Source organism: Strigops habroptila, chromosome 10, assembly GCF_004027225.2.
Source record: "Strigops habroptila isolate Jane chromosome 10, bStrHab1.2.pri, whole genome shotgun sequence".
Taxonomy (NCBI): Eukaryota; Metazoa; Chordata; class Aves; order Psittaciformes; family Psittacidae; genus Strigops; species Strigops habroptila.
In genome coordinates, this window is record NC_046359.1 from 7,404,890 (window position 1) to 7,430,336 (window position 25,447).

Below are 25,447 nucleotides of genomic sequence, written 5' to 3' on the forward strand. Positions count from 1 at the left end.
TCCAAAATTTATAAATATTTGCTACATCCATAAAGATTTCTGTTATCTGTGAAACATAGGTTAAATCTGTAGCCATGATTCAGGTGACAACATTGCTGTGGGTAATGTTTGCTTTTAAAGTGTAAGAGAATGATTGGTATTTAAAACTAAAACAAGTTTAAAAATCGAATTGCAAACCATTTATTTCCTCCTGTCCAAACAGACCTTAGTAGCACACAAACAATGTGAGCTAACCCCAACTGTCACATAATACTGTCCTTATTTATCTAACACAGCTGAAGCCAGCACTGAGAAAGGGAGATATTAACAGAGGGGAAGACCAATAGAATTAGTGCCATTAAGCTGAAGTAAACAAGTCATTTCATGTATCCAAGGATAGGGAAAACATAGGTTAATAAGAAGAATTATTGTTGAACATTTAGAGGAAAAGCAAAGCTAACACAAGAAGGATTGAGGACTCAGAAAAATAAAGGGCAGGAGATGAGACCATCATGAGCGCACATCTTACAGAGCTGAGCCACTATTTCACCACTTCACATTTTGAAGTATCAGCAAGGACAAGATCAGGTAAGCAAGCTGGAAATAAGAGCAAAAGGATCACAGAGAAGATGAGATGAAGTGGGCTACTGAGTTGCTCAATTCGCATGAGGACAACTTCAAAGCAACACTCAGCTGTGAAACTGAAGGAAAGAGGAGAGCAGAAGCACCCAGCCCCTGCTCAGGCAGGCCTGGGGAGAACCTTTTCAAAGCCAGCTGATGTGGTGTTGCAGAAGTTCAATGTGGGATCATAAAAAATCACTTGATTAAAAGTAAATCTTACAAATAAGGTTAAATGCTTAGAAGGTTTAAAATTTGAAGCAGCATGGCCAAAGGAACATTTAAAGAAATACCAGGACCGCCAGCGATGATAGGTAGAATAAAGGGAGTATCCTTGAGAGTGAGAAATCAAGTAATCTCTCTGCAGTATTTCTCTAATAGTGTTGCACCTCAGATCTCCACTGAAAACTTTAAGCATAACACAAGATATTTTTAAAGAAGCACATTAAATGCAAAGCAAGTGACACTAGCCAGTGATATCCCCACAAGGCAGAGAGTGACTGACAGCGTGGAATCATATAAAGTTATTTTATGAAGAATCCACTGAAAAGACAGACTTGGCATAAGGTTTTGAAAAGAAAAAAAAATCAAAATCACAGGCATAAAACTTACGTTCCTCAACCATGGGCATCTTTATCCAACATCATAACCACACTGACCAATCACTTATCTACACTGAGGAAGCAGAAGAAGGAAGAAGGACTTTCAATGGGTTTAGGGTTTTGTTTGTGGATTTTTTTTTTCTCCTCCAGTTTTCACTTCCTACCTGAAAAAACACAACTTTTCGGTTGATGTAGTTTATTAGTAAACTGCAGCTTCAGCGAGGAATAAACAGTTTCTGCTAAGAATCACAGAATGGTTTGGGTTGGAAAGGACCTTAAAAATCATCCAGTTCCACCCCTGCCATAGGCAGGGACACTTTCCACTAGCCCAGGTTGCTCAAAGCCCCATCCAACCTGGCCTTAAACTCTTAATGGGGCAGCCACAACTTCTCTGCAGTGAAACAGCAGTGAAGTACTGCCATGGAGAATCAAAGCAACGGACAGCTGTGGTCCAGCTCCCCTCCTCCAGCAATGACTAATAAGCAACACTTCAATAGAAAGTGAAATGCCACATGCTAATAATTCACATTTGTTATAGCACAGTATCATCACATGATACATGGGAATGCCTTGGTTCCTACCAAAATAACTGTTAGAAAATAAACTAGTCATCATCTAAGAAATACCCACGATTGAATATTGTGCTCTTGCTTGCATAGGTGCACAAAATACCCAAAGTAATGCACAGGATTGCTTTAACTTTGTGCTGTTGCAGACCATTGATTTAGCTAGTATTAAATACTGGGCTCAGACAACTATATCCAATACTCACAGTGACACTGCAAGAATATTGCCTTTTTGAAAAACGAAAGAAGAATATCTAAAAGCTCCTGAATGCACTTAGTAGACTCTTTACTTCAACACATAACAAAACATCAGTTACTCTTTAAACATAAAGGCAAGGATTAAACAACCCAGAAGCGACCTCTCCAACACTGCTGCAGTTTGCAAACAAGCTATCCAGCATTATTGCATCTAAAATTTTCTACTTTGGAATGACTTACAAACCCCCATTTTTATAAATTGTTTTGAGAGCTTCAAATGAGGGGCATTGCCATTATTATTTGTTATTATCACACACATACTATAATCTAGCATGAAACACAAGGAAGCCCTTAGAAAATGACCTGTAGAGATCTGTCACCTCCCATTGACCTCCTTCAAAACGTATTTGGATCTGTTTCAGCCTTTTATTGCTCTTTGGCACTAACAATCCATCATTTGAGCATTATAACACATTCACAGCAGATGTGCCTCAAAACAGAGCATGATGATATAAGTGGATGATTTAACAGGAAGAGATGAACTCTCAAGAAACAAAGATCCTAGTTTATGCTAATAACTTTACTTTAAAAGACTAAATTAAGGAGAAATGTATGCAGAGTTCCTTAAGCTCTTCTGTTTTGGAGTTAAGTCTCGAAAGTGCTGTTCATGTCAGGCTACACTTCCTGTAGTTCCTCACAGTATTCTAAGTGACTATTTTGGTACTCTTAAGTGTTTTCCCAAACTCAGCTTTTGCCCTCGCTAAACACTACAGCAGAAAAGACACCAGTGTTGTGTTGGTGAAAGGGATGTTATGAAATTACCTATATAAAAGCTGCATTTGTTCTCCTTCCTTGTTCATACCATACAAAAGAACAAATACGATGATAACATGGAACCAGCCACACTAGAATATATTTATCCAATGGTAAATATGTCCTGCCTTTATTACTGATCGTAGTTGGTGAGACAGACTCTACATTCTACATGAATGAAGATATGCTGTCGATGCAACAGAGTTTGTTATTGTCAAAAAATACTTAGGCATTAATACCCAATTATGCACAAAACTGGAACAGTACTAGCAAAACCAGAGAGCTGGAACAGTGTGTTATAGATACAACAGTACAAGGCATAGGTCAGTTTTAGCTCTCAAAATTAGTTTTGAGCCATCTTTGCAGTATAAATCTAGACAGAATGTGTGTGGGGGTGCTATTACTGGTCAATTTAGTAACACGTAGAAAGCCCATAATTTTACTGAATTTACATCCCACATTGCTTTCATAGTTCTTGTTCAGTTCTTACTTTTGTACACCTTCCTTAACTTCACTAAAAGTACCCCAAAACATCAGGAAACATAAAAAAAAAAAAAAAAAGATGTATTTGGACTGAACATACGTATCAGAAATCCTGTAGATGAAGTTTTATAGAATATCTTGGTTGTGTTTTAGTGGGCAAGGTGGGGAAGCAAAGGGGGTGGAGATCTAGAGCTTTTTTCTAGAAATTAGTGACTAGGAAGTATTTATCATTTCTTCTGTTCTCAAGTTTGCTTCATTCTATTATTCACAGTAACATATTTATCTATGAAACTTAAGCTACTTACCTTGCAGTGGTCATACTGTTGCTGTAAGGTTGGAACATCCCCTCCAATTGGCATTTGCTTTTTAAGTTCTTCATCTTTCGCATTCAGCCATTTGATCAGCTCTTCCAGGGATGTCAGCAATTTGTTCCATTTTTCTGCACTGGCCTCCAAGTGAGCCCTGTGAAACAACATAAACGAATCTTTAAAGCCCTGAATGGCAAAACCAGCACAGGAATGCAATAAATAAGTAAAATTGCTCCATTATTAAGACAAGAACGTCTGAAGTGTTTAACTGCAAAGCAACTTTGCATTTAAAAAAAATCTACTTCATAATATTTTGAACAACAAATCAAATAAGCAGAGGAAAAATGGGGGAACACAGACAAATATATACCTTATGCTTTATCTTATCTAAAACCTTGAAAATTGCACATTTAGGCAACATAAAGAAATGCTGTGGTTTGTTGTGACTCTACCACTGCAGTGCACAAAGTACAAGCATCATTTTGTGAGCTAAAGCACCACAAAACTGAACTCTTTCGTGCCAGGACCTTGACCCTCCAGCAGCAAAAGCAGTAAGTTCTCCCAGCAGTGATCAACAGTAAATTGTTGCTGAATGTATCAGTGACAGAAATTATTTAATACATCATCTTTAGGTGATAGTTACTAGAGAATTAAAACAGTGAATCTGTCTTTCAGTTTAATTGGCAAAAGCCCTGGATTCCACAATACCTTCTTCCATAATTTAAAAATACACCTTGACTTGATGGCTTCTCCCTGCAGTGGCTACACTGCTGCAGGGAAATCTTTGACAGAGACTGACTACCTCTCGTTTACTGCAGTCATTCTGTATTATCGAATCATCTGAGACTGGCATGTTCTTAGTTTATACCAGTAAACAATAATTTATTTCTCCACACATACGATGGAGTACAGATAAATCCTTTTCAGTGTAGTAAGACACCAGCTCTTTACCTTCCTGACCTGCTTCTGACAGACGAGTGAACTGAACTTTGTTATTGTTTCCTACCTTTTCCCTTTCCCACTTTGCGCATGTTTTTTATCCTTCTGATTCACTGTAACTTACATCATTTGGCTTCTCTTGTATTATTGCCTCAAGTGGCATTCAAAGTCCATGTTTGGGACTGCTACAGCAATAGTTGGATGAAAGGGGTGATGTGCTGTGAGGTTAATTTCAAAGCAAGCTTAGGTTTGGGTACGCTGGGATCTCTCAGTGATAGGAGGATAGATGAACCAATAAAGCAGTCAGTAAGGGGGATGGGGGAGGAGATATAAAGAAAAAAAAATAGGATCACATTTACGAAAAGGGTAAACTAACTACCTTTAGGAAGAGGAACCTATTCTACTTCATTCAGGAAAGCACTCAGTAAACTACTTGACATGAAAAAAAAGAAAAATGAAGTACTTGCTAGAAGCAATGTTTTACTGCCTACAGTTTCATGCACCACTGTTTATATCATCCCTTATTTCTTTCCCTGATACCTTTCTCTCAACACTGAATTCAAGCCATCATCCTGCCCTGCAGTGAATTACAAGCGAGCTATTGCATTTGCGGTTATATGCATACTGAGGAAGAGAGTCTGGCAGGCCCTGGTTTGCAGACCAGCAGCTCCTGGGTGACATGTACTGTCTCAGCTCTCCTGGCCTCTTCTCGGTTCTTTAATACTCACCAACCAGAACTACTTTCAAGGCAATCAACAACTTTCCATATAGACAGTATTAACTCTACAGCAAGATAGTGCACAGCTGGAGCATTCACCATAGTTGGCCCCTGAAGCACCCAGCCACACACAGGGACATGCTCCCGAAGCACTGGCTGGTCTATGTACAATGTTTACCTTCTTCTTTTCACAACTAGCTTGACATCCTGTCAAAAATGCCAAAAATGCAGAAATACCAAGCTGCAAAGCGTTGCATATATGTTACACTCAGATGCTAGGTACTCAGAACCAGCCCTCCTTTCTGGAAGTAAAAACAGAGTTCTACTCTTATTAATCAGGCAGAGGAGAGACATTTCTCTTCCCAGCCAAGCCAAGGAAGCCCACATTTGAATTCACAGTTTTGCTGTTAGACTTACAGATTGTTAAAAATAAGCCATCTTTATGACATAATTTCTAGAAGCAACCACAATTGAAGTGTTCAGATCTACAGCCTTCTAAACATTTGATAGTGAAATCTCTATTAATCATGATTTATTAGCATATCTAGCAAGTATAAACAGACCTCACCTCTAAAAACTGGCACGCTTTAAGGCTTCAAGTTTCCGCTCTAATTGTTTAGCAGAATTCTTGTATACAAAATGAATCGGAGTTTTGTAAGGGGAGGTGAAACTCCTGCAACTAGTTAAAGGACAATCTAACAGTGTCTCACTGTTAATTAAACATACAGTACAATAATTTTAATAGTGAAAAACCACTGATTTGATATTTATGTGAATGATGAGGCATATGATACTAGATTAAATGCATTGTAATTTACCACTGATGAGTACCCATATGCTCATACCAGATTAAGTCCAATGCAAGCTAAACTTGTGGGGGTAGAGCAGTAAGGAGTGGGGAGGAAATGGACTACACTAACAGGGGCTTGAAAATTCTCTGAACACAAAGCGAACTAACCTCTCTTGAAAGGTCAGGAAGATGTTAAGGGGAAAACATATCACATCAGCCTGGATTTTTCCTGAATGCTACCCTTCTACTCTTGTCAAAAGCAATACTGAAAGTAAGAGTGAGATGCAGCAGCAGCAGCTGAAGAGTAGACACAAGCATTCAATTCTCCTGGGGAGTGGACACAGATGCATTCAGAAAACCCCATTCAAAGCAAATGCTGCACAGAAGCAAGGGAACCAAGATATGCTCCCAACTTCATTTCAGTGTGAAGTTTTAGTATCAAGTTTGCATTTGTCATACAGACATTATCAAAGAGAGCCAATAAATCATTTTGAAGTTCTGAAATGTTTCTTGGGCTTCTCTGCTTTCAAAGACAGGATTCCTGGCCTTCATTTGGGAATTGGTAGACAACCTGAAAACAAAGCACCAGGTGTTTGTGCTCATAAGAAGAAGAACTGGCAATCTCCAGGGATTCACCAGGTCAGTTAGTGGCTTAGGAATCTTAGGTCAGTTATAAATGATTGTCTGGTTTTGAGCACTGGTTGGAGCAACACTATTACACAGCATCAACCACCTAGTATTCAAAAGAACTCCTAAGGGAATCGTGGATGAGCCTGAAAAACATAGATGCTCCTACCCATCTGACCAGTCTGAGAACACCCCCCTCCACCAGGCTGAATAAAATAATCCAGAAGGAGAGCAGCTCTGACATAACTCCCCTTCTGTTGACCCTGAGAGGCTCTCTTCACAGCTGGAGACCTCCTCAGCTTTTGCTTCTTCTGTGGAGGTAACATTTTTCCTGCTAAGCGACAAGGGAACACATGGAATGAAAAAGACTGGTGGGTGGTCTACATATATCTTTCTCGGTTTCTCCCACAATTTTATCTCTACCCCTCCCCCAAACACTAACACCCTCACACCTCCTGCCCCAGGAGAAAAGAATCTCTCCTAAACATTTGGCTCTTTTGCAGCTTTGTTTTCTTCCTGGGAGTAAGATAATAAAGAGAGAAAAAGGAAGTAGCGTGAATAAGTCTACAAGTAATTTCAAGGAGAGGTATAGTGCTCTCAGGTGGTGTCACAGTCTCTACAAGTACAGCTTTAAGCAGTTTTCATGCATTTAAAAATATGTCACAAGACTGCTGCTTTTCCGGTTTGGAATTCCCTTTAGTTACGATAGAAAGGCAGTAAAGTCAACACAGTGACTTTAGCACCATCAGCTTGGAAGACTGATGTGATGAAGAAAAACTCATACTACCTCTATGGGAAAGCAGTACTTTCAGCAATTAAAAATCAGCATAATGACAATGTACACAAAACTGAAAATGTTTTTAAAAACTTAGAGAAACCTTAATTTAGAAGCACTATCCCAGACTAAAACCCATAATAAAACAATCAGATTTTTCAATCACCATTCCTAGCATCTAACACGGTTATATGCTGTTCTCACAAGACTCATTGATACAGTTCTGCCTTCCAATTCATCTTTGAAAAAAAGGTACACCAAGAAAGCACAAATTGAAGGCAAACAGCTAGACCAACACACTGACTTCATATCAGCTCTGTGCTTTGTTATTTCCCTGTGAAGGCTCTCAGCACTCTTGAATGAGTTAGAAAAGCAAACTGCAACCAAAGAGGCCAAAATATATGAACTCAGAAATGCTATGCTCTTCTAAGTGGTAACTGAGATTTGAAAGATTAATTTACTTGTCTTACATTTGCTCCAGTATTCTCTTCCTTGCCTATCTTCTACTTGTAGCTTTGCAGCATTGCAGGTACCAGCAAAATAACACAAACATTGCAAACATTAATGCTGCCCAGTAGGATGCATGTGTCATGTCTATGCAGAAGAGAAAAGATGGGTCTGTACTCAGAAGATCAAGTACTCCCACTTTTCTGAGTATTCACTGCACAATCATTGTGTCTGTATTACTGCCTTTGAACTCACAACTACCAGGGCAAATGGCTCAAAGGACCTTTTTTTTTGGCCATCAATTTCTCCCAAATTATTATCAACCACAGGAAAGGCCAAGCAACTGAATTGTTCTTGCTAGAATTCCACATGTGCTAAATTATTATTTTATAAGTATGTTTTCATCTTTCTCCCACATTGACTTATTTGTGAGTAGAGCTCATAACAGCCCAAGTTTAGCATTTCTTGTGTTTTAACTACTTGTGTGGCGCAGCCAGTCTCTGCAAGCTTTGGTTCCTCAGGTTCCAGTTCTGCCTGTGGGCTTTTGTGGAGCTGATTTACCCATTTCACTTCACTGTTTCGCAGGCTGGTGATGGGATAAGTGAAGACAATAAGTCAATGCCACATTTTCCCCTCTTTCTCACTCTTTCAAGCTCTTGTGCCCGAATTCCAAGCTCAGCTTATTTTTCTGCCCTTTGGAAGATTCATACAAATGTTTAACATTGTTCTGTCCTATTAAAAGAACAGTTTCATTTAATCAACAAGCAAGCAGAACAAAGCTCCAGAAATTCTTTTCTATGTAATTAATTTTAATGTGGAATTTTGTTCATATTAATGAATATGGTAATATCTACTTCCAAAATGACATTGCAAAGATTTTAACAATGACTGCACTTGGACAGTCAGTGTGCTTGGCACTGGTAGGGTCAAAAATTGTAAAATTATTTGCTTGATGAATATGTATTTTAAAACATGTCATAATTGAATAGCAGCAATAAAAAATAAAATAAAATTACTATCAATATGGATCAAGACACTTAAGATGCAAGTCCTATCAAATTATTCACTTCAGTGGTAGAAACAAAACCAACAACAAACCCCTGATTTCTCCTCACAGTAACTGTAAATTCACAGAGCTACTTCATCAATACCGCTAGCTGTTTACAATAAGGAAAGATTGAACATACTTTCTGGAAAAATAGTACAGACTGGCACATTATAACTGCACAGCTCTGGAGAGAAAAGTAGTAATTAAGCCTTCATGGTGAGCAAGTGCACCAAGCTTTCACATCTGTGCTCAGGGGTCCTTTATGAAAGAAAATAGAAATTTCACTTCAATGCCATGGTCAGATTTCTCAAGCCTTTTAGAAGACAGCAACTGTGCCCCATTTATGTCTTGACATTTTCATTACTTACCTGATGTTAGCTGACTTTGCCTTCAGGTCATTCCAGCGCTGGTTCATGTCATCAAGCCGGTGCTGGAGCAGGACAGCTTCTTCAGAGTTTCCCAAGGCTTTCACCATCTTCTGTCTGTTTCCATCAATGTTTTTAAAGATGTCATTGTGGGCATCAATTTCAGCTTGGATGTCCTGAAATACCAAAGACAAAAGTCCAAACACCTTAGTTCTCTAAATAAAGGAGGGAAGAGCTTATTCTTATTAGTAGACCTAAGCACTAGGACAGAGCACATAGGCTGACTTTCTTGGGTAACTGAAGAGAGATGCAGAGGGAAAAACCTGCAACCCTATTAACACCATTATAAAAGGTCTAGCTTTCTTAGCATGAGAAAAAGAGTTTGAAATCCTTGACAGTGAAACTGGACTTAGAACTATAAACACTAAGTTCTCTGCAAGTTTTTGTAGCACGGAAGGTAACTATTTGTCTACTGTTCTCCCACGCATTTCACACAGTGCAGCATTTACAAATGCACTAGAATTGTTTCCTTCTCAGAAACTACACAGATTCAGCCTTAGCTATGTTGTTTCTTTCCTTTTTGAAATTAAACATTGCAGAAACCTTACACAACCTAGTGAAATTCAAACTCTATGAAGTGCTTTAGGCTGTATGCAATGAAAGCTTTTAACTAAAAAAGCTTTCATTAAACTGCAGCTAAATGATTACAGGTGCCACAAGCCCATTTTTACAGTTAAAATACTGTACACCATGGCCTGCAGTATATTGAGAGATAGACATAAATCAGCAGGATGTATTATAATCTAAATTTCATATGAAATACTGAAAAGAAAAAGAAGTGCTTGTGATTTCAAATCAGCTGACTGATCTCTCCTTAGAAATTGAACATATTTTATTCTCTGATCTACCATGTGCCTCAAGAGACACATTACAGATGTTGTCTTCATCTAACCAAGTACATTATTACCTTTAAGAGCAAACAAGGCTTCCTGCATCACTGCCAATGCTATCTAGTGGCCATACACCTATGTATACTCTAATAGAGCAATGTAAATGTGTGGAGAGCCAGGAGGTGTACTGGCTGTCTCAATAGGATTAATCAGCAAAGATTGTGACAAGAACTTGATGCAGATGTAAATAAACTTATTTTGCAAAAGAAATTTAATAACTGAAATCCCTGAAAGGTTTTTATTCTTCCAGACAACTCCTCAGTAATCTCCATCTGTTCCCAGGAATGGGCTCTTGTACCTTTCCATACTCAAGAAATTGTCATGAATCTTAGAATAGCTGCATTCACATCTACAAATGATAGCTGGAAACAGTGGGAAAGTAGCTGTGAATTTGAGACAACATGAAAGATTTCTTCAGTTAGGGAAGAAAGCAAAAAAAAAAGTGTTATGATACAGCTGGAGAAGTGGGTGGAGGAGAGACAGAGAGGGAAGAGGGAGTGGGGAGAGGGAGGGAGGCATCAGTGAAGCTCTGGCTTTTCAGCTGAGCTACTAGGTGACTTTGGACAACTACCTATTCTTTGCCCTGAGTTTTACTACTTTAAAACAGGTAAAAAGACACTTCTACTGTCATTAAACCATCCTGATAAAAATAATCATTTTGAAAACAGATACAATAGCATTTAAAATGAAAAGCCTAAATATAAGTGTCTGATGATCAACAGACCCAAATAAGACAGCATAGTCATCGGTTCAACAAATCAGATGCTTATCTAAAAACTTTTGGAGCTCCTGTCCTATGTCTCCAACATGAAAGTAGACCCAGTGAAAACCAGCTCAAACCACATAGCAGGAAATACAACCACATACAGCAGTTACAATTTTAGTCGCACACTAATCTGTGCTACAAAAGCCTGGTCATGTCAATTTCATATCTATGCCTCTTAAAAGTTTCAAAAGAAAATTTAATTAAAAACAAGCTGATCTCTAATCTTCCATTCTACACTCGATATTCATTCTAAAGCTATTGAGCGCCTTCACAAAACGTTCTAACTTTGATTACATTTGAGAGGACACTTAAGCATGTGCACTTAAAAATGTTTCATTCCAAATGGATTTGATTCTTGCATTTGCCACTCATCATGTTACATTGATTAAGGCACAGCAAATCTGCTGTTCGCATTCTTGAGTCCCATCTGTGATGGCCATGTTGTGACAGCTCAGTTCAAAGAATCAACTTTGCTAATTAACTTCTCTTTTCTGATTTCCATTTTCCAGGGAAAAAAACCCCAGCACTACCAGCTGATGGATAAACCAACAGGACCGATTAATGAATGCAAGTGCATAGCAGACCTCAAAAAAAAGAGGGAGAGAAATCCAAATAACATGTCCCACATCAATGTGCACATGGAAGTGCAGCAGGAATGTGGGATGTGAAAGACAGCTCATGGCAGCAGAGGGACACATTAAGTTAGTTATTTCCTAACAATGATATAAAAGTTCTTCAAGATTTTTTTGGGGTATAGTCCTCTGTTGGAAGGCTAACAAGGATGATGGGCTTCCATCTTGTCCTAAGACTGCTGTAATTAGTAGCAATAGGTAGTAATCTCCTTTATTCGCTGTGTTATCATAATCTTTCCATTCTTAGGATTTCTAAGCATCCCTTAGAATTTCCTATTTCAAGATGGCAAGAAGAATTTTATCCATCCTGTACACATCCAAATCCATGTTCACCCATAATCTATTAATTCTCTTTCTCCTGCCTTTTTCTTGGTCATTGATTCTCTATATTTTTCTCCACTATCCTCTATGTCGCAAAAAGGGATGAAAGAAGTTGATTGCCCTTGCTCAAGTCCCAATTAGAATTAACTCTCATCAGAATTAATCCAACTTTAATTTTTTCAATACTTAAAAAGCAATTATAAAAATTTCCCTATTACCTGATGGAAACTTCCACACCCAGAATCACAGGGGCAACACACTGGAGGATGCAGGAGAAGATGAGGGAGGGGAGAAATCTATTGCTTTTGCCACACTAATTGGGGGGGGGATACCGCCATGAAACACACTCCTTCTTAGCCCAATGCAAAGGGAACCTGGGCCAGAGTGCTCTCCCAGTGCATTCAAAACAAAGCAAAGGGGGGGGGAAAAAAAAAAAAAAAAAAAGGAAAAATCCAAAGTATAAAGAAACCTAAGAAAATACATGGCAAACAGAGAAGGATTTCTTGCCAGAAGAAATCTGTAGTTCTTAAACTATAGTTACATAGCTTTACCAACTTAATTTTTGGAGGTATTGCTATAGAGGTGCCATATTTTGCTAGTTTTGCAAATATTTATGTGCACATATCTTTTAATCTGAATTGAGAATTTATTGGTATGAGGTCCACAGATTTGTTTACATGCCCAAGTGCTGCAGGATTAAGGTCCTGCACTAGAAGAAAGTTCTTTGAGGGAAGAATTCATCCTACATATAAATTAAGGTGCAAGTTTCAAAGTTTTGAAAGATAGAAAGGAGAAGAAACAACTAGATTGACATGTATGTATCTACTTCACTCTAGCCAGACTGATTTTAAGGCTTGTCTCCATAGTAAGAAGCCTATCTCTTGCTTTAATTTAAATTTAATAAAGTACTAAATTACCACATAGTTACAATTGTCTTTAAAGAATGTATAAATACAGTATGTGACACAAAGTAACACTGTAGATGGCAATTCTGAAAAGGACCCAAAGACATAGCAGACTGCAGTTGGAGTTGCTACTGGATAAGCCCAAAGCCAAACTACAGTGACTTGCCCAGAGTAAAAGAAAATATATGACAAAGATCTGAACAGAACCAAGCTTTGTGACTCCAATTACAAGGCCAAAAAGCCACCAAACTTATCGTCTTTATTTTTCCTTCTTACAGACTGCCAGCATATTTTGAACAGTTACAACAGTAGAAATAATTGTCCTTTGAAAACTATTAATCCTTTATAAAGGAAAAAAGAAACCCTTTTAGAAGGAAAAAAAAAAAACCAAACCCAAACAAAAAAACCAAACCAACCAACCAAAAAGCCCAAACCAAAAAATCCCAAACAAATAAAACAAAACAACCCCCCAATCATATAAAACAAAAAAAGCCACAAAACCCCAAAACAACAGCATTCCCATGCCTTTTTTCTGAATGATGGATCCAGAAGGCCTCTAATTCACTGTGTAACCCCCTAAGTTGCTAGCATATTTACTTCCAAACACGTGTGTTCAGATTTTGTTCATATTGTCTTCACTGGTACACTGCCATTAACACAGGGCCCTTTAAAGGGCCCGAACCCTTCCATTGAAGGTAAAAGCTGGTGGAAGAAACTCCCCATCTCCACACCAAAATTAAAGTGGAAGAAATGATGCATTTTATAACACACAGAATGTTAGTCTATTACATACCATTACGAGTCCTTGAGTACCTGAGCTTTATGATACAAAGATCTAAAACAGGGATGTTATTTTATTCTGTAAAGTAAATCAGCAGATGTTTCTATAACATTACAGATTCTATTATTAAGATCCCTCAATCAAGTTTTTACTACGTATGGTAAGGCACAAAACTCAACTTAGTCTCTTATGAAAAAGGTCAATACCATGCTATACCAACTATAACTTCGTGGGGCTTTTAAAACAGTTACATACAGGACTTCTCAATGTTTTACTCCAATGTTTTTTTTAACTCACTACACACAGACAAATTCTGTATTCCACCCCAATTTTTAACTACTTATGTGTTTATTAGGAAGCAGAATTTCACAGGTTTTTTTATAATTATCTGACCACAAAGCAGGGATGGCAAGTTATGGCATGCAAACAACATGCGGCTTGCAAGAAATGGACGTACAGGTCCAATGCTGATGCTGTGCTACAGGGCTGAAAGTGGTTTTTGTTGGCACACAGACTGCTGTGTAATTTTAATCCCAAGGTACAAGCACCAGAACATGCAAACTTCTGTGGCTTTTGAACCACATGAAGACCTTAAAAGGAATTAGAGTAGGGTTGAGGTTCACTCCTCCTGAATGAAAAATTTCTTGAAAACCTGCATTTTCCCCAACAAAGGTTACCCACAGGCTATTTTGCCTGGAAAGTTTTGTACTACTTCACCCAACACAAATCACGTCTTTGACTGGAACAGGACAGCAGACTTGGTGCAGGGAATTGCAAGTCCCACAAAAATGACTGCTCGCTGCCTTCACTGATAATGTTCAAGTCAGTAAAGACATAGTTACAGAAATGCTGCACTTGCCTCTTTTAGAGGTCAGGAATAAAAGTGATGACTGCTCATCAAAGTATCTGCAGAAAATTATTCCAGCTGGAACAAAAAGCTCAGAGCCAACCAAAGGACATAACTATAACATCGACATCAGCCAGAACATCATTCTTTGAGGTTTCACAGCAAGTAGCAAGGGAATGGATTTCTTTTTTTTAATAGCATATTGTTTAGTCTATATTGAACCAGATACATTATACCTGCTGCTGCCAACAGCCTCTGGGAACACTGCTGTGTCAAATGTTCCCTTTAGCCCCCGCTTCATTTGGAGCTTTTTGCTTTTTGATGACTCTTAAGGAGGGAATAAAAATTAAGGCATGATACAGGCATATGAAAGTGGCTATTGTGAAAGGGAAACAGGACTTTTATTGCTCTCTGCTTTACAAACGCTGATGGTAGCCGGGAGAGAGGGATGCTGTTGTAAAAAGAGACGCTTTAAAAAAGTCTCTGAAGAATCCAGGTACCCATCTCACCCAGAGAGTCTCTCTTCTAAGCGTCAGAGGACAGTCACAACTTTAGAAAGGCTCATCCCAATATGCTCTTTCAGAGGCTTGTGGTGGCAATTGCCATTAAGCAATCAGTTTATAATGAATTCACGTTCGGAAGAGCAGTACGCATGCAAAACCCTTGGGCAGAATTGCCATTATCATAAATCCACCAGTGGCAGGAGAGTGTGTAAAGACAGACATAAAACCTCTCTAAAGCATTATACAGACCACACTGAGTATCACTACAGCCACTGAGTCTATAGCATAAGACCAAAGCAATTCAAAACAGCAATTGGCTTTAGATATGTTAGAAATTTAATTACGACTTAAGCTCTCAACTATTCTAGGAAGAAGAAAAAAAACTTTTTTGGGGAAAAACCATTTTGGGGTATTCTTCACATCTAATTTTCAAATGCTTTATTACCAAAAGTTTTGCACTGACACTTCAAGTTTCCAAAAAGCTGTCTTGACTTGCACTTAAACCTCATGGGTAGTACCTTAACAGCTGACAAATAGTGTGTGGGTAAGGATTCCTTTCATGACAAGAATGATGGTGCACTTAGAAAGGCTGAGAATGCCAGCCTGGCTTCAACAACCTCTATGGCTCCATCACACGGCATTGACTCAACATCTGATGGGCATCATAAATCTGTTAATACTAACTCCAGCAGTCACAGAAATGTGACTGAACAAAGCCAAAGCGGCCCTGCCCACTCCAGTGTAATGCTACTCTGCTTTTGCATAGGAAGGGAGTGCCATGCAAGCTTCTGCAAATGCCATCTGGCTTCTGCATTACGACCACAGTAACAGCACTTGTAATTCTCTCCTTAGGACATATATTAACAAACCCAGAAAGCTGAAAGTAGCTTGCAAGCCAGGATCAGTCACAACACTGTTTCTCCTGGCAGCAAACTCCTCAGTTAGGAAGAACAGGATGGGTGCATGGGGAATAGTAAGAGGGAAAGATGAAGCAAGGGAGGAGGAGGGGAACTTAGCTCTAACTCCCCCACACCCTCCAAAAAAAACAAAACAAAAAAAAAAAAAAAAAAAAGGAAAGAAAAAAACCCAAACAAAAATCAACAATAATAATAAAAAAACCAAACCAGAAAACAAAAACAAACAAAACCCAACCTTGCTAAATAAGCACAGGTTAGACTCTCTGGTCAAAGTTCACCAACTAAAATGTTAGCTTTCTTCTCCAACACCAAAGCATCTACTTTATGCTACAAATTTCAGCACAGTAGACAACAAAATGACACAGTAAACTTCAAGCTAAGAGACACAGCAGAGCTGAGAGACGTGTCAGTTTTGTTTTGTTGAGAATTGCTAAGATCAATTCCTTTGAGACAAAATAAGACACTGGAATAGTCAAAATCACAGGGGGAGTGCCTGGAGTTTGCAAATGCCAGAGCTTGTATGGTTCAAAAGACATTAGAAACATTGGTTTCAAAACTTCTGTCTTAACCATGTCATGAAGCATTTCAAAGTGTCCAGCATGTGTCCTAATCTTTACAGGCTACCAGCAGCAATAACAAGGGAACAGTGAAGCCCAGCTGGCAGGCTGGGAGCAAGAGAAGAGCAAGTGATCTACACAATGAAGAAATCATTGCATAGCTGCTTTTGCTGTTATTTAGCTACTTTTGGAAGAATCACGTTGGTGGGATACTGAACAGTATCTGTCCCGTTAACTCCAGTTTGCTACTGTAGGAAAGTATAAATACAAGAGTTTAAAAAACCCCCAACAAATCCAAACCAGTTTACAACAGTCTTCTGACAATCCAGGCATATGATGATTTTGAAATTAACCAAAATCATTATACAAATGCAAACACCCCCCCCACACACAAAAAAATAGAAAAAAAAGTAGCTTAACTATATTTTCTGAAGCTTTTTTTAGGTTCACTCAGTAATACCCATTATATTACTGTTCTGGATACCAGTGCTGATTTGTTTTTGCCTTTTTTTTAAAAAGAACATCTGGAAGTTTAGAGCTTTAGGAAAGAAAAGCAGAGAATCAGGCTTTACAATCTGCTTTCTTGCTTTGTGACCATAGTATTTATGTTTTTTATATTAATGTGCAAACTACTACATATTTTGTTACAGACTCTGTCTTGCAGGGTACAGGAAACATGGAGAAATGTTATTAAAAAAAAAAAAGAAAATACAGTGTGCAAATCCAAGCTAAGGACAGTTACAAACATACAGATCCAGGTTTCATGGAAGTGCTGACAAGTAGATGAAAACATTCTGGTTTTGAATAATCTCATGTCTCTCACTAATCAGTGCAATTACTGCAAAGCCAAGCCTCCTGCCTCTCAGCATTACTGTTACCAAATGTCCTGGTAAAAGAAAGCATAACTAGCTTGAAGAACAACTTTGGTAAAAGTGGGGCATTCATTGGAAGTGATTCTACTTATAAAAGTCATAAGAAGATTTTACATTTTAACTAACATTCAACTAAATCTAACAGCAAACTGTGGAGCACTTCCTTTATGTCAACAGTGAAGTAAGGTCACAGACATCCTGGAAGTCCCCTTATGCCCTTGACTTAGCAAAGTCCAAACATTTCTATCATTTCCTTTGAAAAATAAAAGAGGACCACAATCAGAGCACATGCTCTAAAAGTAACCTTGTAGAACCTGAAATGGGGAAGAGAAGCAACATTAGACTTCCATATTTGAGAAACAGTCAAACAAGGGTCACATGAGGACCTTAACAGCAACACAGAAATCTTGACATCAACCTATCCTTTTTATTGCATAGTTTTCAAAAGCATAACCTTTTTCAAAGGTGCGAGTATATGAAACTGTGCTTATCATACCTTTTCCAATTTTGTCAGCAACTCACGTAAGCTGAAGTTCAGGCCAATCATCATTAAGTGTCCCCCGAAGCCTACATTTTCCTGGTACGTCCTCCAAGCCAGGTCTATAGCCTTCCAAAGGTTCCTCTTTTTTTCCCACCTATACTGTCACAAAACCTTTCAAGAGCTCCTGCACATGCCCCTCTCCTGGGCTGTGCTCCCCCAAGGACAGTTCACGCAGCACCATTGTCATAGCCTCCCTGTCCCCACTCCTTCCCATGGGCTGGGCACCTGGGGTTGAGCCGCTGATGCCAGGTGATGCTCCTTGCAAGGTTAACCTGACCCCATGGCACCATGGGGATCTTGTCTCCACGCCTGGCTAGGACTGCCTCCAGCTCACCTTGGCAATGGTTTCTTGCAGGCCCCAAGCTCAAAGTTTGGTCTCAATGACCCCGAGCAAGAGAAACTATAATCCACTGGTATATGAAGGATGCAGAGGGTGGGGAGGAAGAGCAAGTCCTTCCATGTTGCTCCATTCCAGGTTAAAAAATACAACAGAAAAAAGAAGAAAAAAAATCCCAAGAGAAACTTCTGCTTACAGGAAGTATCAACAGCCAGCTTTTCAGAGAAGTAGAAATGGGACGAGGCACACTTCAGCTAAGGAAACACATCAGTGTGACCAGACAGGAGACCACCTCTCCTGTCCCTGCCTGCCTTGCAGCTGGGCTGGTGTTGCTATGGCAGTAACCAAGCCATCTCCAGCCTGCTTCACTTCAGCCAGGGGATGCTGCACCACAGAACAGGCAAGGCCTATTAAACGAAATCTAAAAAGTCACTTCCTTCCTTTAGGAAAGAAAAAAAAAATTCTTCAGCAAAGGGTTCTGCTGCAACCTCTAACGCATTTGCTGGGGATCTCCTCCTTTGGTGCTGTCTGCTCTGACAGCCGTGCAGTAATCTATCCCCAGAATTTGTTTATTATTGTAATCAGCATCCTCCCTTCCAGCAGCCCTGGCGCTGCTCTGAAGCCAAGCACACTCCCCCTTCCTGGAGGCCGCCCTGCTGGAAAACCACCACCATCACCCCTAAGGCTGCAGAAACCCCAGACCAAAAGCCCTCACTCGCCCCTCTTCCTTCCCCTGGAAAGGGAAGGCAGCTGTTTAGTCACTGAACAGGTTTTGGAGCTCTAAACGCTACTGGTGCTCCACAAAGGCGACACGCGCCCACTGCTGCTCATGAGGGCAGGCTCAGTGCAGGCAGATTGTTTTCACATGAGCCTTTGCTTGCCCACAGGAAACCTGACACCCCAAGGGTGACTACTAGGAAATCACTCCATTTCAAACCATTCCCACTGGAAACCCTGTGTGCATGTGAAGGCCTATTTAAGCTGCTATTAATGCTTTCCGTACAACCACACATTACTCAACCGCCAAAACCAGCTTCAGCAAGAGTTGCCAGCAAGCCAGAAAATGTATAATTAAAACCAAACCAACAACCCATCACTTGCAAAACCCATTACAGTCAGTTCTCCTATGACCATGTTGGGTATCATGTGTTGCTTTTACTTTCTGTTTATTTTCACCCTGCTGTCATATGAAGTATCAATAAAGTTACCAATGGCAAAATTGTCTTTAAAAGTATTCTCAGCTGGTGGGTTATGCTGATATAGCCAGCATGGGTTGGGATTTTTAAATTAAGCTCTGGAGGGGAAAAAAAAAAAATAAAAAATATTGGCATTAGCAGGATTTTTGCTTATTTTGTTTGTACTTTGAATGTTTTATATGGGCATTTTATACAAACGCAGAAGTGTAGAAGTGCTTGCAAAATAAACTGAGAAAAGTTTTCCAAACAAAGGTGGCAGAACTTCACCAGCTTTACTGCACAACTGACAGGTCAACACAAACTGTCTGAAATTATTCCACTGCTTAAGGAACAAAAAGCCTGATTTTTAATTAGACAGTATCTAAAATTGTGTTCAAAACCTGTTATATTTTAAATTAAACACTTACAGAAGGAAACAAAACCACACCACATTGGAGTGAAAAAGTAAAACCATCCTGCAAGAGATTTAACCACAATCTCTGTTTGAGAATCTCCTCCTGCAAGACAGACACAACGTTTGGATCCTGATTCCCATACACACTAAGGCTTCTTTCTGCTGCTCTTGCAGGAAAAAACCCTTGCAAAACAGGAAGAAAACAGCATTTAAATCCATTTCAGAGGTGCTAGTGCATATGAAATGAAAATGGGTGTCAGGCTGGATTATAACAAGGCTTCATAACTCCAGGACTGTATCCAAATATACAACATTAATTTTACTTTTATTCTCAGGCTTCATTCTTAGATAGGGTGTTTCCCAATTTTCTTTTGTCATCAAAAATCACACACTCTAGGTCTTTCAATATTATTAGATGCAAATGCCCTCTGAGGTGGATCAATACCATTTTGCAGAATTCTATAAAAGGAAATCAAAAAGATACGTATATACACAATATTGGATCAATGCTTCCAGTAAAACAGCTTTGAAAATTGTACTGAACAACAACTTTCTCAGTCTCTCTTTCACATGAAAGTACACTGCATTATTTGAGAAATTCTGCATTTGTAGAAGAAAAATAAAGTACCTGAAACAAGCTCTACACTGACATATACTTAATATAGTCTTTGTAAAGGCAACAGTTCTGTAGACATGACAATGTTGGATCATAAGCTCCAGAAATACAATGTACATTTTAAGACAGCTTCACACTACTTATTACTACTAAAATTTTCCTGATCAGCTTTATCATAATTTTCCATTAAGATGACTCTACACCCATTGTTGGCAATTAAAATGGAATTTTACAGTGAAAACTACAGTTCACACATAGATGAAACATTTGAATGCTAGGGTCCAAAGAAATTCACATTCTGAGAGCCTAAGTCCTTAGGCAAATATGTGAGCCCTGATGCAAATATATGATCTACACCTGAAAAGGAGCAGAACACCAACAGTGCTGTAACAAAGTCTCTTTCCAAAATCCTCTTATAGATACTAAGATCCACAGATGGGAATTTAAGACACTGAAGAGCAATGTACTACCAATACATTCAAGGCACTGCTGCAGAAGATCGTCTGCAATGGAACTTCTTGTCACATTTTGGTATTAGAGCAGTTTGGTGCATTTTCTCACATCTTGAATAATAACATGAAACTGGATAAAAATAACACAACCAGGTAACAGCACTTTATAGCCATTGGCAAAGTTACTAATGGCAGCTTGCAAAATACAAGGACGACCATCAACAGAAAAGCACTTTTATCAATGGTGGAAAAAAGAAGGCCAGCACAGCAACCTGTGACACACGACTGTGACCACATTTGCGAGCAACTGGTTTTAGGTGTGGGTTCTGAACTGCACGCCCTGCAAATCCAGGCTTAAGAGCCTCATCATTTAGAAAAACAATACAGGAATTATAAAACTAAGAGCAAAATTCTACATCTAAAAACTTAGTACTATAAAGAATCAATAACCCCCCCTATTTTTTATCAAGTATAAATTCAGAAGTAACTGAATATTAAGCTGCTGGATACAAGTGAACCAGAAGAATCAATGAAACCAAAACCAAGGAAAAAAGGGGGAAAAAAAGTTATACCATTGCCTCTGGAAAGAAAAATATCTGATCAACTTGGAGATGATCTTATACACACCTCTAAAGTTCAATTTCAGAAAAGATAAATGGCTTTCAGACTTTGATCTTCAAAACAAGATTAAATATGTACAAAGATGCTATAAAGAATTTGCTTCATACTTCAGATGATGTGCAAAAAATGCAAGAAAACTGTCATACTATGCACAATTTGGCTTTAGAATCAAATTAAAGAAAGAGAAAATAAGTTGAGGTTTTTTTTCTAGACAAAAAGTGGAAAAATAAACAGCAGCAACAACCTTAAGAGTGAATGAATCAGGTTGTTTATACACAGAGCATACATATATCTTATGAGACTCACAACAACGAGTAACAACAACAAAAAGATAAAAAGAATAGTGTTCCTTTGTGCAACTCAGATGTAAAGGATGCAGAGGTCAATAGGTGGTTACAGCAAATCAATACATTCTGGTTTCACTCAAGATGTGCAGCTTCAGGCAGGAATACAAAAACTTGCTTGTTCAAAAGCATCATGGTATTTTCTCCTGCCCTGCAAAATACCTGGTGTCAATCTGATCAGACTGGGAGAGCTGCCCTCTCTCTTCTACAGCAGGTCAGCATTTAAAATACTGAGTTAATACATAGCTCCAGAAAGGTCAGTCCTATACTGAGGCTCATTATCAACTGAATCAACACCAAAGTTTCACTAAGCAGAAGTCTTCCAGCACAGCCTTGCTGATAACCTCTGCTGGAAGCCAAATCACTCAAGCAACAGAGTACCCCAAGGATCAAGAATTCATCAAGATGGATGGACAAATCAAGCTCTTTCAATAAAGAGAAACAAGCAGCAAGAACAAAAAAGTCACATAAATATGATTGCCCAAATTACCAATTAGGTGTCTATTACAGTGGTGATTGCAATGCAGATTATGAATTAAATGAAGGGGTTTGCAAAGCTCCAAGAACTTAAAGTCAGGGCACTGCACCAGTTTGAATTTTTCTTCATGTCTGTCTTTAAGGCTAGAGGGTATCAGTTTGCCTTGCGGAGGTATTTTTGCATGGACCCACCAACCACATTCAGTGGTCTGCCCTGTGCAAGAGCTGCCAATTCAGTGACAGAGTTCTGCATTAGGTAAGCACAGAGAGATTGTAGCCTTCCCCAGAAAACGGGGTATAAGACTATCAATCTCAAGAACAAAATTTATTAGGATTCCAGATGAGATAATGTAGTCCTGGTGACAGGCAACGTTGCATTGCCATGAAAGATTAGTAAAGAACTGGGTGGTTTGTGGTGGTTTCCCCCCACCTCTTGTTTTTAACTTGTTTGCATAACACATGGCTTTCAGCTTTATGAATCAACCATGATTTTTTAACGTTTTTGACCTGAATATAAATTGCATTTTAATTTCTCTGAACTTCCCAGAACCCTTAAAACCAGAACATTTAAAATGTACTCAGAACACAAAAAACTGAAAGTAGAACCTCATACTTGGAGTATATCTAGAAGAGATTAGATGTCAAAAGGAAGTAGGCAGGGAAGCACCACCACTGCACCCATTTCAGGCATGGGGCTATTAAGAAATTTACTGTATGAGGGACTGACACTTAAGTTCCACTTGTGGGACTGATCAGAACATGACAGTTTTAATCCTAACCTTAACTGACAGAATGATGGAGGCAGCAGGGAGCATGGATGAAATCTGGTGTGTATGCCAGGTGTGTATTTCCTCATCAAGTGTTTCTTCCTAGTTATTACTGGTGACTAAATAAAATGTTCCTATTGATTGACAGTCTATAAAGGGTTTCCTGGGGAAGCCACCTTCTGAGACTGTTAGCTGCCTTTCCTCTTGGTTTTACCTCTTCACGTAGAAGATAATCACACTGGAAATCAGCAAGCCACAAGGCACTTCATGACCTTTCTGTCTTTAACAGCATCTTTAACTCTGCTCTCTTTGCACAGAAACAAAATAAACAAGTTGTCTTAGATGTACTTATTAACAGTTTTATTAAACAGGGTGAAACTGAAAAGAGGGTGACTGTCTTAGTGGAGATGTAACATGACAGGCTGCTGAGGCAGCACGCCTGAGGAAAAGATTATAGAGGCTGCATTAACCCACACCCAGAGTAAGCATGCAGTTTCCCAAGTTAAAAACATGGGACTTTGAATATTTCAGCCCAACCTGAAAATGGAGTTTTCCTTAAGATTTTCTTGACACTGACGAGAACAGTTTTCTAGTTCCCTGGCAGCTTAGTCCAAGAAAAACCTCATAAAATCATGGGTCAATTAAATACACATCTTTAAAATCATTTGCTACAAGAAGGGCTTATTTATATATTTTTTTACTTGGTAAAGGATACCCATCTCTCAAGATACTAAAACTGACCAATGAAAAGCTGATTTAGTAGTTTTTAGACAAGTACTCAACCCGAATAGTAGAAAGACCATGAAAATCATATTTTAATTTCAGAGTTTATCATAAATAATTCACAGAGCATCTCAAATTCTATAGCACTAACTCAGTACCTGTGGATTAAAAATCTCATTCAAATAACATATCACAGTCTCTTCCTACTTTACCTCTAAGCAGTGGCATTAGACTAAAGTACCTAACAAGGATACAGTGCCATTACAGTTATACTGCATAATTTATCATTTTGCCACACTCCAAGTACCCAAGCACAACCTTTTGACTCGGTCTGCCTGTATATTATTTTATGCTCTATCTCGCCTTGTATTCTCAGTTAACTAAGTGGCCTTATCTTGCAGGAATGAGAAGTATTACATGTATCTAGTTGGTTTTGGGCTTTTATGGGTTTGCGGTTGTGGTTTGTTTTTTTTTTACTCCACAAGAAATTGGACTCTCCTCCTCCAATACAATCTCTAATCTGAGCCATAAAATTTTGATTCAGCTGTAAGGTTTTCAGCCATGAATTTTAAATTCTATATTTGAATATTGGCCAGATATTTGCTATATTTAAAAAAAAAAAAAAAGGCATTTTGAATTTCTAGCATAACTATTAGCAAGATGATCATCTGTATTTAAAAAGATGTATAAAATGTGTAATTGGTATTATCTGAAATAACTTTTTGTCTATGCAATCAGAATCCTTATAACATTTATAAAGAACTGTGCTTTTATGTCAACTTTAACAAGCCATAGTGGAACAGCCATAAGAAAATTATTCTTGTGAATATAGCAAATGGAAATCTACTAAATAATTCCACCAAACCACAGGGGCTCAATCTCCTAATCTGTCAAGAACTACCAATGTATACCATACTAATTTACCAAGAAGGTTGAGGGTTTGTTTGTTTCCAAAGTTCACTAAAAAAAAGATCAATGACCCTGGACTACAGGGGTGTTCCATTAACATTTAGTTTAAATCTTTTCATGCTGTGGATGCTGCATGGAAGCAGCAACCCACAATGCCTCATCAACCGAACTGAACTTTTTGCTGTGAGTGGAGAAAGTAAAGTAATATGTCATGGAGGGCTTACTTTAAAAACCTTATGACTAATACCATAGGACAGCCTTGTCTTAATCTAAATTCATTTTCAAACCCATTTAATCCCATTCAAAAATGGGATTAAATCATAAAAACTGGTCATAAGATTAGTGTTTAAATTTTGTAGCTCAGAAAGAGTATTCATTCTTTTCCCGAAGTGTGTAATGATCCCCTGATCCAACTCCTTAGTTATGTAATTTAAATGAAAAAATTACATTCTTTTACCACATCTAGTGTGTAGTGATAGCGCTGAAGCTATCAGGTACACCAAATCATTGCTTAGCAACACCTTAAGGGAGAACAGAAGTGATTCAAAGTTTCAGGAAGTAACCATCTAAAATGTAGTTGTGACTCTTCTGAAGTGAGGTGCTTCAAGTTAGATGTGGAAAGCATGTAGGAATGGGAAAGAAGGTACCACAAAGACTGGAGAAGGACAAGAGCGCAGAGAATTGAATTTCCGCAACTCCTGCACACAGGTCATGCATAGTGCTGCAGGTGCTGTTGAAAGTCC

The 25,447-nt window shown here is 38.7% G+C and overlaps 1 protein-coding gene across 8 annotated transcripts in view; it reads right to left on the reverse strand.

The window, feature by feature from the left end:
- UTRN (utrophin) overlaps positions 1 to 25,447 on the reverse strand; it is a 374,126-nt gene that overhangs the window by 113,112 nt on the left and 235,567 nt on the right. For all 8 annotated transcript variants that reach the window (XM_030500119.1, XM_030500120.1, XM_030500121.1 and 5 more), the window contains 2 exons: positions 9,280 to 9,452; positions 3,565 to 3,721 (listed from right to left, as the gene is read on the reverse strand). In XM_030500119.1, coding sequence (XP_030355979.1) covers positions 3,565 to 3,721; positions 9,280 to 9,452 — 330 coding nt within the window. The remainder of the gene's footprint in view (positions 1 to 3,564; positions 3,722 to 9,279; positions 9,453 to 25,447) is intronic.